Source organism: Culex quinquefasciatus, chromosome 1 (genome assembly GCF_015732765.1).
Source record: "Culex quinquefasciatus strain JHB chromosome 1, VPISU_Cqui_1.0_pri_paternal, whole genome shotgun sequence".
In the NCBI taxonomy this organism is placed as follows: Eukaryota; Metazoa; Arthropoda; class Insecta; order Diptera; family Culicidae; genus Culex; species Culex quinquefasciatus.
In genome coordinates this window covers 77,279,367-77,292,457 of record NC_051861.1, presented here as the reverse complement: position 1 = coordinate 77,292,457, position 13,091 = coordinate 77,279,367, and the positions used below count along the sequence as shown (strand labels likewise).

General features: G+C 36.2%; 1 protein-coding gene across 4 annotated transcripts in view; it reads right to left on the bottom strand.

Annotated features, from left to right (window-relative positions):
* LOC6038483 (RING finger protein unkempt) overlaps positions 1 to 7,214 on the bottom strand; it is a 40,342-nt gene extending 33,128 nt beyond the window's left edge. Inside the window, exons 1-2 of one of the 4 annotated variants that reach the window (XM_038252623.1) lie at positions 7,105 to 7,214; positions 6,801 to 7,010 (exon numbers count right to left, since the gene is read on the bottom strand). In XM_038252623.1, the coding sequence (XP_038108551.1) occupies positions 6,801 to 7,010; positions 7,105 to 7,169 (275 nt within the window). In that variant the 5' untranslated portion in view covers positions 7,170 to 7,214. Of the gene's footprint in view, positions 1 to 6,800; positions 7,023 to 7,104 lie in introns of all 4 variants that reach the window. The other 3 variants (XM_038252752.1, XM_038252678.1, XM_038252820.1) reach the window with 3 other exon arrangements.
* Positions 7,215 to 13,091: the final 5,877 nt, after the last annotated feature.

Here is a 13,091-nt window from a genome sequence, read left to right as displayed (position 1 = left end):
GGCGTAACAGGAGCTGGCGCTCAGCCTCTGAGTTTTAAATGAGATTTGAATATTTTGAGTAAGGGGATACCATTTAACTCCATCGTCGCTCTAATGTTACCATATCAGCACTTTGACGTTCAATTACAGCTCTTAAAAAACGTTTTCAACTGAAATGGAGTGATAAGTATCTCAATAAGAAGTGAGCAATAGGGTGGTCCAAATCAGGGCTTCCTCGGGGCTGTCCCCTGATGTCCCTCTGAGTCCTTGAATTTTGTATGGGGAAAATCGTCAAAGTATGGAGAAAATCAACTGTTTCAGTTTTTTAACGTGTGGAAGGCGCATTAATTTCATTTTCGGAAGCTATATTTTTCAGCAAAAAACCCAAAAAATGTGTTTTTGGTGAAGTTTTTCCAAATGTAATGAAGATCTTAGTTCTGAGAATTGGTAACAATCATGAAGGTGCTGTGTCCTATCCCTCGCCTAGACCAAACCAAAATCCATGATAAAACTGACAGACCAAATCTGTCAGACCAAGACTGTCAGACCAAAGAGCAAAAAGTAAACAATCTTGGTCTTCGACTTAGGTGCACACAAATCAAGAAAAGAAAATTTGGGTTTGGACTGCAAAATTGAATGTACGTCAGAAAATGATTAAACAGTGCGGCGTCCTGTACACCGACAATTAAATAAGCAGTTAAAAGCCTTATTCTTCCATTTAAATTTTAGATCGCGTTTTCGGTTTACACCTGAAAAATCTTGAAATTATTTATACGGATTTGTGATTCCTCTCTTTCCATCATTCCCTTGGTAACAATTGGATAGTTATTGCGCCTTCCACAGATTAAAAACTAAAACATTTGCTTTTCTCCATACATTTTGACGATTTTCCCATACAAACTTCAAGGACTTGAGGAAGGGGTTCCCGTGGTCAGAATGAGCTCAGATTTAAATAAAGCCTAGTAATGGGTCGATCTTTGATTTCAGAGGGTATCCCCGAGTAAGCCTGGATTTGTACAACCCTAGTGAGCAAACAAGTTTCTATCAACAGTTTCACAAAATCTGTTGTTTAAATAATCTCCAATCTTCATATAATTTGGGCAGCTATCCTTACAACAATTAAATTGAATATTCAAAAATCTTTTTCTTTGCAAAGGCTTATCTGATCGATTTTAGTAAAAGGTGTAATTTTGCTAGCAATAATTTTGCCTTTTTTTTTGTATTTCACTGCTCATACAATTAAAAAATATTTGTACAAAATAATCATTTTTTAATAAAAATCAGCTGTAGACATGTTTTAGATAACTTAACATGCCTTTTTTCAAGCAGAAGCACGAGATTGTCAAAGTTTAATATTGTTGCTTATTTTTGGTCATGATTTTACGAAAGCGTTGAAAAAAAGTCAGAATCAAATTTGACTTGACCTAGGTCTAATGAAAAAATGTAAAGTAACAAGCTTTCGTTACGAATGAATTAAATGTTGCACAGCTGACCTTCAAAAGCAAAAGAGGTTTAAATTTTACGCAAACTTGTTGCGCACATGTTGAAAGCTTTTACAAACAAATTAATTCCAGTTAGACAAATACAATAATCCACGCCTATCTCAATGTGCCAACCAGAATCTGATTAGAAGAGGTGGTTTGTGTGTGCGGGGGGCGACACAACAACACACACTCGTTGCAATGTTATTGGCAGCCAGGGCCTGCTTGTGTGAGTGTGTGCGTAAAGCCAGCATTAAACATTCTCATGAATGAAGTGGCGGCGTCGACGCGCACACTCACTCTCACTTTTCGGCCACCTTGATGATGCAAACACAAAGAAAAACAACTCTCTGGCACCAAGCAGGCCAGTTCGTCGGACAAAGAATCATAAACAAAAACATAAAACCATTTTCCACCTCCCTCTCATGCCACCACCCTTCTGCCTACCCTACAAATTGTGGTTCTTGTTTGGCGATAGCGCGTGTAAAACTGCGCAAAATTACTTCATCCATCGATTTCGGTTAACGTTTTCAAAGAAGAAAAAAAAACTCAGCTTTTATTATTGCACTTCCTGCCGAAAATTCGCTAATCAGCACGGCCAAAAATACAAACTGCAAGCAATCTAAACAAAGATTATGAAATATCAAAGATGGCGATGACGCGCGCGTTTTCTTCGTCATGCTGTTGCTTTACGTGCTGCACGTGCACAGCGCTACTAAAGGTGGACAATTTTCCTGATATTGATTCGGTTCATGTAACAATGTCTCTATTTGTTACGCATTCAACTTGTATCTAAAAATTATTTCAATCTTTACACTCGATATGACATTTATGACATTGTTATCCTTCATTTGACTTTGGTCTGACTTGTATTTTTGCAGCAAGTTTAAAATTCTTAAATTGTTTTTTTTTGCGGATCAATTTGCCTAATGGCTTTATGAAATGTTGATGGATATGGATACAATCAATGTTTACATATCGAGCTTTTTTTTTTTTTTTTTTTGAAAAGGTCCTATTGTGTCTTAGGGTGGATTTTCATGGATTTTTCGATGACCGACATCGAAAACGGCTTTCGATGCTCGTGGTCATATTTTGCCGAAAACTCATTTTTATCAATCAGGTTAAATCGCAAAATGGTTTGGATTGATATTTTATGGTAGTATAAGCACAAACAAACACATACCCATCGCCGGAAAGTTGCGAAAATGCGATTTTCCGACTTTTCATTTTCGATGCACGAGCATCTTTAGACGACTGACATCGAAAGCATACTCACGACCATGCTTTGCTAAAATGTCCGTGCATTGAAACTCGATGCTCGTTCAGTGCCTTTTTGCTACCTCAGCGGCACCCTAGACACAAACCTAAATAACGCTTTGAAACGCTTGGTACGGGATGGGAATGAAACTTGACGAAACAAATCTATCTGTCAAACCAGACCTTGTCAACAATCAAAACAGCTGATTTTGCATGGTGAAATGGTGGACATTGTTTTGCAGGAGGAATCCATCCACCGGTGGTTGGATTTCGGAGCATTGTTTTACCGGAGGAATCCGTCCACCGGTGGTCGGATTTCAGGGCATTGTTTTGCAGGAGGAATCCGTTCACCAGTGGACGGATCGCCTGGCCAAGTTGACAAGAGGAACTTGTCCACCGGTGGTTGGATTTCGGTGCATTGTTTTGCAGGAGGAATCCGTCCACCGGTGGACGAATTTCAGGGCATTGTTTTGCAGGAGGTATTCGTCCACCGGTGGACGGATTGCCTGGCCAAGGTGACAAGAGGAACTAGTCCACCGGTGGTTGGATTTCGGGGCATTGTTTTGCAGGAGGAATCCGTCCACCGGTGGCCGGATTTCTGGGCATTGTTTTGCAGGAGGATGCCGTGCACCGTGCCGTGCCGTGGACGGATTGCTTGCCTAAATTTTGCTTAAATTTCTTAAATTCCAAAATTTCTAAAAAAAAAATAAAATTTTCTTAAACTTATAAATTTACAAAGTTTTTTAAAATTTCAAAGTATTCTAAAATTTCAAAGTTTTCTAAAATTTTAAAGTTTTCAAAAAATTTTATAATTTCTAAAATATAAAAAAATATATAATATGTCTTTACTTACTTTAATTTCTTCAATTCCTTTAATTTCTTAATATTTATAATTACCTAAATATCTTAAATTTCTTAAATTTTTAAAATTTGTTAAAAAATTTTAAATTTCTAAAATTTCTAAAATTTCTAAAATTTCTAAAATTTCTAAAATTTCTAAAATTTCTAAAATTTCTAAAATTTCTAAAATTTCTAAAATTTCTAAAATTTCTAAAATTTCTAAAATTTCTAAAATTTCTAAAATTTCTAAAATTTCTAAAATTTCTAAAATTTCTAAAATTTCTAAAATTTCTAAAATTTCTAAAATTTCTAAAATTTCTAAAATTTCTAAAATTTCTAAAATTTCTAAAATTTCTAAAATTTCTAAAATTTCTAAAATTTCTAAAATTTCTAAAATTTCTAAAATTTCTAAAATTTCTAAAATTTCTAAAATTTCTAAAATTTCTAAAATTTCTAAAATTTCTAAAATTTCTAAAATTTCTAAAATTTCTAAAATTTCTAAAATTTCTAAAATTTCTAAAATTTCTAAAATTTCTAAAATTTCTAAAATTTCTAAAATTTCTAAAATTTCTAAAATTTCTAAAATTTCTAAAATTTCTAAAATTTCTAAAATTTCTAAAATTTCTAAAATTTTTAAAATTTCTAAAATTTCTAAAATTTCTAAAATTTCTAAAATTTCTAAAATTTCTAAAATTTCTAAAATTTCTAAAATTTCTAAAATTTCTAAAATTTCTAAAATTTCTAAAATTTCTAAAATTTCTAAAATTTCTAAAATTTCTAAAATTTCTAAAATTTCTAAAATTTCTAAAATTTCTAAAATTTCTAAAATTTCTAAAATTTCTAAAATTTCTAAAATTTCTAAAATTTCTAAAATTTCTAAAATTTCTATAATTTCTAAAATTTCTTAATTTTTTAAAAATTTCTAAAATTTCATTTATTCTTTTAATTCCTTAAATTTCTTTATTCTTTTAATTTCTTAAATTTCCTCAATTTTCTAAATCACTAAATTATTTCTTTAATTTCTCATATTTCTTGAATTATTTTTTAATTTCTAAAATTTGTTAAATTACTTAATTTTTTGAAATTCCTGAAATTTTTCCAATTTTTAGTCCACTCTATAGAGAATTTGCAGCTAAGCTAAAAGACACATGTCGCCACCAATGAACAAATAGCGTAAACCTATGATTTTTTTTTGAAAAAATGTGTTTTTTCCTTCATAATCAACATTTTTATTAAACTTATGCCGGATTCGGATGAGAAAAAATATTTCCAACAATTTGGTGTACAACTTTCCAATATTTGTTTGATTTTTCTATGAGTAAACTGTAAATTTAGAAAAGATAGTAATTTGGACTATTTGGTAAGAAAGTCTGTCAAAATCAATAAAAATTGTTGAATATACGTAAACACATCTGTTATCAATTATAAAACTGTTTATTTCATTGATATAAACGGGGAAAATAATTTTAAGTGTCCCAAAACATGTTTTTTTTTTAGAAAAAGTCAAATATTTCTGCGCGCCCAAAAAATGTTCTCGTCTTTTGCAACCAGTTTCATTAAGATTGATGCAGGGAACCATGAGAAATAAGCAATTTTGTTCTTCAATCCAGCAGAAAGAAACACGATTTTTGGCAAGTAACCTCATTTTGGCGCCACCTACATTTGAAACACAGTCGCGCTGCAAAACCTCAGTTATCTCTCATCTTTTTTGCATGATTTTTCGCAACGAACATGAGGCAAAAGGGTTTATTTAATTTAATTATGCGCTAGTCTAATCATGCGCCTTTTTGAAAAAGATTTATTGAACAACATCAGCTTATTTCAAAAGTTGTTCTGTAGTTCCGATCGGCACGCAATGCTGCTTTGTTTAGTTAAATTATGCGCTAGTCTAATCATACGCCTTTTTGAAAAAGATTTATTGAACAACATCAGCTTATTTCAAAAGTTGTTCTGGAATTCCAATCGCCACGCAATGCTGCTTTGTTTACGTTTGAATCTGTCATCTGTCCATCCTTCGTTAACTTGCATGCAAGTGTTCCTTATTCCGGAAAGTCGATTTTGGGGTTGTGTCTAAGCTAAATGAAGTAACGCAAGCCACGAGCATCGAGTTGGTTCGATGCTCGTGCTCTCGATGTCGTTGCACAATCCATGAAAATCCAGCCTTATATAAGGCTTTCTAGTCAGAAATTTACCAACACATTCAAAGTATGTTTACATGACAGCTGGACGTTTGTTTGCATCAGGTTTCCTATCTCTTTCTAACAATTTTTTTTTGTCTAGCGACTTCTAGCTGGTTTATTTGACTGACTGCCCGATATGTCAGCCAACATACTTCGCAGGGCTGTGACAGCTACAGCTCGATCATTGTTTGCATCAGGACACTGTGACGAGGAGTTCGTCATTTTTGAGTTAAATTATATTTTTTTCACTGGGCCTAGAAAGCCTTATGTTTATGAGGCCTAATGAAAAAATCGCAGATTATTGTTTATAGGACCTCATAAAAAAAGTAAAGGTTTGTTCACTTCCTATTAAGCCAATCACTATTTCTATTCCATTGAAAACACTTTTTAGAAGCTGTAACCGAACGTCGAAGTGCTGATGAGTCATCATTAGGCGCCTGATGGAAATACATGCTCTTCCCTTAGTTTGGTGTTAAGTTCTCACTGAATAGTTTCCGTTCCCAATACACAATGAATTACAAAAAAAAACACAATCCAATTTGAATCACTCATAATTCTGTCCACATTCCACCACCCTCCTGGCCCACTGTGCTCGCACTTACACCTGTAGTAAATACACACTGTCACAACACCACCAACACATGCGCGCACCTCGCAGTAATTTTGCCACGCACACAAACACTCACGCACGATCCGACGTAAAACAACGCGCGGGGCGGCTATTATGCAAGGCAACAAAAGCGAGAGAGCGCGCACCAGAGGTGTAAAAACAAAAATATTTTGATCGCTGCGTCCCGCTCTCGCACACGACCACCAGATGCACGCTGTCACATACAATCATCAACGCACGTACACACACAGATCGCGTTGTGGTGATGGCATTTTGTTCTTCATGGCCCTCTCGGATCTCTGTTGGCCGCCTCGCGCTTCCAGCACCCATGATGGTGGGATAAAGGACAGAGTGAGACGGGGAGCGGAGAGGAGAAAGAACTTTTTTTCGCTCACTTCCAGCGCAAGCAAATACGCAAAAACCTTTGAAAAATCTGGCCCCGCGGATACTTACTCATCTCCGTCCGGGCAGATTCCGGTCGTTTCGTCGTACTTGGTGCAATAGTTGTCCGCACTGTAGTTGAACGAACCGTCGCGTCTACGCACTGGCCGACGGCGTCGCTGATTCATAAAGTGCCAATTGAAACAGATGAAGGGTCGGTGCTGGTTGCATTTATGCTGCAGAAACGACGGACACTGTTCCACACGAAATTCCTTCAGGTATCTGCAACGAAAACTGCACATTTATACATCTCCGGACGCGCCTCAACCCGAGCTACAAGTTGGGACCACTTTTGGACCGCAAAACCGCTACTTACGTGTAATGATTTGGCTTTTCTGTTTGGGTGCTCAGCAGCCCTCCTTTCGGGTCTGACGACGCCATTTTATGGTTTGTTTATTCAAGCTTCGCTGCAAAGTCGCTGCGAGGGCGCTGCGGGCGCGTTTGTTTTGATCAAAAGTCTGATCTAGCGTCTGACAGCGTCTGTTTGCTGCAGTCGGGACACAATTTTCTTGCAGTTTCCGCCGTTTCAACGCCCAAGATGATGAGGTGAAAACGAAAGGTGAACCCAAAGCCCGGTCCACTTTAAAAAGTGTACACTCAAACCCCGATGGTTTGACACCAACTGTTGTCAAACTAACGGGGTCACTTTTAGTATGGCATCCCTTTTACACGGAGTTCACACCTAGGTTCACACACACTACTGATCGCAAGACTGAACGTTTGTTTTGATAGTGTGCTTGAGCGCCGTGTAAAAGTGACAGTTAGTCACTTTTAGTTTGACTTTGACCAACCAACGGGGTACAAACTAAAAAGTGTCAAACGAAAAAGTGACCAACCACCGGAGGTTGAGTGTACTCATATCAAGCAAAACAATGTAAAGGACCGAAGCCGAAGTGTAAACAAAGAGCCTATCCTGCTCGTTCCTAATGTAAACATCAACTGACGCGAGCAGGATAGGCTCTTTGTTTACACTTCGGCTTCGGCCCTTTTACATTGTTTTGCTTGATATTCATATTATAAAAGACAATAGCTTATAGGACCTTTTCAAAAAACACTCTGGAAAAAACATTAACATATATATGTTTATAGGACCTATTAAAAAAACTCTGGATTTGTTCTGTTGCGTCCTAGGTTGCGTCAATACATACTATGATAATAATTATTAAGTATCTTTTGTAGTAGGGAAAGTGGGGCAAGTGTAACAAGCTAAGGAAATGCTCGTTATAACCCATCAAAAACGTTAAAAATCTGTCGGATTTTTTATAATCATCTTATTCCAGGTCTTGACTAAGACTTTGACAGTTTTTAAAAATCATGTTTTTTAATCTAAAAAAACGATTTTAAAAATTTTGATTTTCCGTACGTTCTACTCAACTAGTGGGGCAAGACGAACGGCATGAAGAGCAATGCATGAAACAATGTGTTAATTTGGTAACAATTGAATTGTTATCACTTAGATACATCAGATTAGAATGTATTTGAAACAATTTTGAAACGTTTCTTTCATTTTTAAAATAAATAATAATATTTTGCAAAAAATTAGATCGTTTTTACGAAAAAAAATATTATTGCTTTGATGAAAAAAAGGAAATTTTCATAATATCACTGTATTTAGTATGGACTCTATTTTATTCCATACTCAAAATCCATATGGTACATTTGCCCTACCTGAACAAGATTTTTTAAAAGCTCTCAACGAAAAAAAAAACCAAAAGTTTAAATCATACTTTATACTAGGTGCAAGTCATTTGTAGGGCACTACTGATCTAGGAAAAATAGCAGTTTGATAAAATGAACCTTAAAACGAACCAAAAACGAACCCTAAGCCTTATTTGTACTTTCCAAATATTATAAGAAAACAAAGGTTTTGAAAAAAAAACTTTATTAAATCTTATGCCCCGTGGCGTTTACGTCGTTTTGGCAGGCCCCCTTTCCGCTAGCAACAATTCCTCATACTGGAAATAATCAAAAATTGTAAAAAATACGGCCGTACGAGCGATTGTTCCTCTTGCCCCACCTTCCCCAACCAAAGTAGGGGAAATATACCCATTTTAATCACTTTTAGTCGTTCGGCAAATTTTCTTCACTTTTGCCATTTTCTGCTATTAAATCAACATTTTCAGATGTATTTATCAACAATGGAGAGTTGCTTGCTCACTTTTATTTCTAGATTAAATTTTCAAAAGGTCCTATCTGCATAGGAAACCCTTAAGAAACCCATGTCTTGAAAATTTAATCTAGATTTGAGCTATTTATTACTTTGGAACAGGCTTGCCACACGTCCAGATATTCTGGGCACAGACCAAACACTAAAAATAATTATTTTTACAATTAACATACATTTGAGTAGTTTTTGTAAACTACACTAAAAAGATAAACATTTTTTGCATCTTTTTGCTTGTTCAGTTTTTGATAAAAATATTTTTCTTTAAAGTTATACTTGATTGAGTGTTTGGTCTGTGCCCAGAATATCTGTACATGTGGCAAGCCTGCTTTGGAACAGTCAAAACCGAGGTCAAAACACTTTATGAAAGCTGTAATTCATGATCAAAGTGCTGATAGACCGATAATAGAAATAGGCTGAAAAGGGTATGGTTCCCCTAGATGGTGTGACAAATCGAGCTGACACTCAAAAATTTTTTAATGTTGATAATCCATGATTTGAACCAACTTCACCACAGAAGTTCCACAGCTGCCCGCAGAGGGACGTCAAGATCGTCATCGGAGATATGGACGCCCACAAGGAAAGCGAGAAGATGTAAACCGTCATGAACAGCAACGGCCAGCGGTGCATCAATATCGCAGCTTCCTACGCTATAGTGGTACGAAGCACGTTTTCCCCCGGGCAGAAATCCACAAAGCTTGGACATCACCTAACCAACGAACGAAAACACAAATCGACGGCTGATTTTTCTCGGAAACACGGAATATCCGCACGTATCGAGGTGTGAATATCCACTGCCGTTTAACACTGAGCGGCTGCAAGACACGGCTGTCTTCGAGCAGCAGATGGAAGCGAGCCTACCAAGCCAACAGCGAAAAAAACAGGAAACAGCGCTGGTTCGATGAGGAGTGCCAGCTGCTACTCGACGAGAAGAACGCAGCTTATGCGGTGAAGCTAATAGCCGAGGAGAACGTAGCGCGATACAAACAATCGCTGAAACAGCAGAAAACGGTCTTCAAGTTAAAGAAGCGCTGGATAGAGGATCGTGATAATGCAACAGGACAATCCAACTACTTACGGACGACATTGATACAATAGCGAGAGACCTAAAGACGGTGAAAAGGGTTGAAACCGGCTCGACGCAAGACGGATTGGATTGGCCATGAATACGACGCAAACAAAGTACATGGGAGGGAGGCTCGAAGGGCATTGCCCCCCAAGACTCACCCTTGTGATATTCTCAAGCTTGTAATAAAACACAATAATGCGGTTTTCAACGCACCGCTTTATTCGTCCATCTTCGTACACAGACTGACTCACTCCCGCTCACACGCTTATCTTCGTTTACCTAAACTGAACACTAATTTAGGCATAACACGGCTAATCTAGAATGCCACATCCTCCCCTTCGATAAATTATGAATGAATGATAACATAAAAACTATCACTTGTATTGTAACTCTTAATTCTAGGTTATTGCTGAATCGTATCGTAGAAGTGATGTACACAGCTTTCGGTCCCTCCGGTAGTCATCATCAGTTCTTTGAATTCCAAACGATTGATTCTTCTGTTCTTCCCTCATCCTCTGCTACCGCTAAAAAGAAAAAAAAAAACAAAACGAGAAAAAAACAGAGAAAAGCAAACCACAAACGGAAACATAATATTAACCGAACAGTGATCTAAATCAAATTCAGCAACTTATACCATAAAGTACTAAACTTATTTCATAATTTTCATGAAATCTTCTGATAGTGCTAACAATTGCAAATCCCTACAGTTTGCCTGTATTTCCCTAATTCCTTTTGTTTACTTTGATCAGGCTTACCCACAAACAGTTTATTTTATATTTCTTCAAATTATACATTTACCATAGAGCTAAATGAACATAGTATTTTAAAAACTTTTTCTAATGCTATCTTTGAAATCCCTTACAATAATAACCATCCTATATATAATCCTAATCATCATCTGAAGTCGATTTCTCAGTGAAGAGAAGGTAGCGCATCATCACGAGCTGGACCTTATCACGGCGCCTTTGGGAAGGCGACTTATGGTATGTTACCATTAGTTGAGTAAAAATTGAACTGAATCCGCGTTGTAAATGCCAGCACTCATACTCTTCAAGGGTGCTCTCCTTGTGGGAACTAGGAAACTATTTACATTAAAAATAATAAAGAACTATCGTTTGTATTTTAAACTTGACATATTCATCCAGGTACAAGTAAAATGATGTTCAGATTCCTACATTATACAAATTTCTAAAAGCAAAAAAAAAACAGGTTGTTCGCTCAACAGCATTAACTTGGCGTTCTCTATTGCGAGATTCCTACTCGAAACTTGGTGTCCGAAGGTTTGATTGTTGAGGCAATTGCAAACCTCTTTTTACACCATCCACCCCGGGATTCAAACTGACGACCTTTGGATTGTTTGTTCATCTGCTTAACAGCGACTCTACCAAGGCAAGACAAATTGCTATTTATCTTTTACTATCTCCTACTCGACCAATAACAAAAACTCTTCTTTATTGCCATTCTTAATACACAACCAACACAGTAGAGCCAACTCGGGTACCATGTCTCTCCTTTTCCGAAAATGTTGAAACACGTTTAACCATCTTTCTATCATGTCAGCCATTTATTTTGCCTTACGTTTCAATGATACTGCCAATAGGGACCTAAAGCCCAACGGAAATGTTTATGTACAACGGTTAAAACACGCTTAGAGTAATTTATGAACACTTTTTTTTTACTTTAACACAAATAAAAAGGAACAAGACAAATTTTGTTTACGATGGATCAACTTTCCATTTCTATCCCTTTGTGGTCGTACAAAGGGTAAATGTACTCAGAAAAATAAACTTTATCGTTATAATAAATTAAATCAGCAGTTAGAGCTTAATTTTGGTACCCAATTGTGAATGTGTCACAATCAAGATATATTTTGTTTTGTACAATACCTCTCTGCAATATGGAACCATTTTATCCAATAAGTTTTGTTCACAAAGAAAATAATTCATGTGTATGTTACATGTTTTTTCCTCTGTTCTTCCATTTTTTTCGTACAGGTACCTTAGGGTGATTTATTTTATTTGTCAATCTTGATTTCATTAAAAATATTTTTTTTTTTCGTACAGGTACCTTAGGGTGATTTATTTTATTTGTCAATCTTGATTTCAATCAAATCAGTGTCCTGATTTATTATTAACATAAAATTTAAAAACTACCTTGAAGAATCACTTCAACAAACTCGAACGATAAAACACAGCTGAACCGTATCGAAAAGCTCAAAATCTGACTGCAGTTACTGAATAATTTATTCTGATGCTTTGGTGATCTTATATAGCTTTCAGCTATACTATTCATTCATTTTCTATCCTATGATTATTAATTTAAAACAAATTGTATATTACTCTGAACAACATTCTTTGGCTGCATGTCTTGTGATTATCCTAAAAAAGTTTCATTCAACTATTAAACAGTTGTTTGCTATGGATCAAATATGTCACTATTTTACATAAACCTGTTCAAGATATTTGGCCATAAGTTTAACCAGACTCATCTTTCCATAACACTTTCTACTTCTGTTAACCTTTGGCTAAAGCCATCTCAATTCTTTTGGATTCCGCTGGCCATGGACCCACCTTCTTTTTCCAAACAAATTTTAATCTGAGTTGGTCATGGCCTAAACCCGACTCAATTGTCAGCAACTTTTTTTTTTCCAAGCAGGTCATGGGCTAAACCCGGCTCAACTATCAGTAACTCTTTTTTTTAAAGATCATCGGCTAACCCCGACTCCGCTTTGTAAACACACTTTAGTTTAAGTTGGTCATGGGCTAAACCCGGCTCAACTATCAGCAACTCTTTTTTATGAAGGTCATGGGCTAAACCCGACTCCTCTTTTCAAACACATTTTAGTTTGAAGTTGGTCTTGGGCTAATCCCGACTCAACACTTTTGGCTTTCGCTGGCCACGGGCTAAACCCACCTTCTTTTTCCAAACACGTTAGTTTAAGTTGGTCATGGGCTAAACCCGGCTCAACTATCAGCAACTCTTTTTTTTCTAAGAAGGTCATGGGCTAAACCCGACTCCTCTGTTCAAACACATTTTAGTTTAAGTTGGTCTTGGGCTGAACCCGACTCAA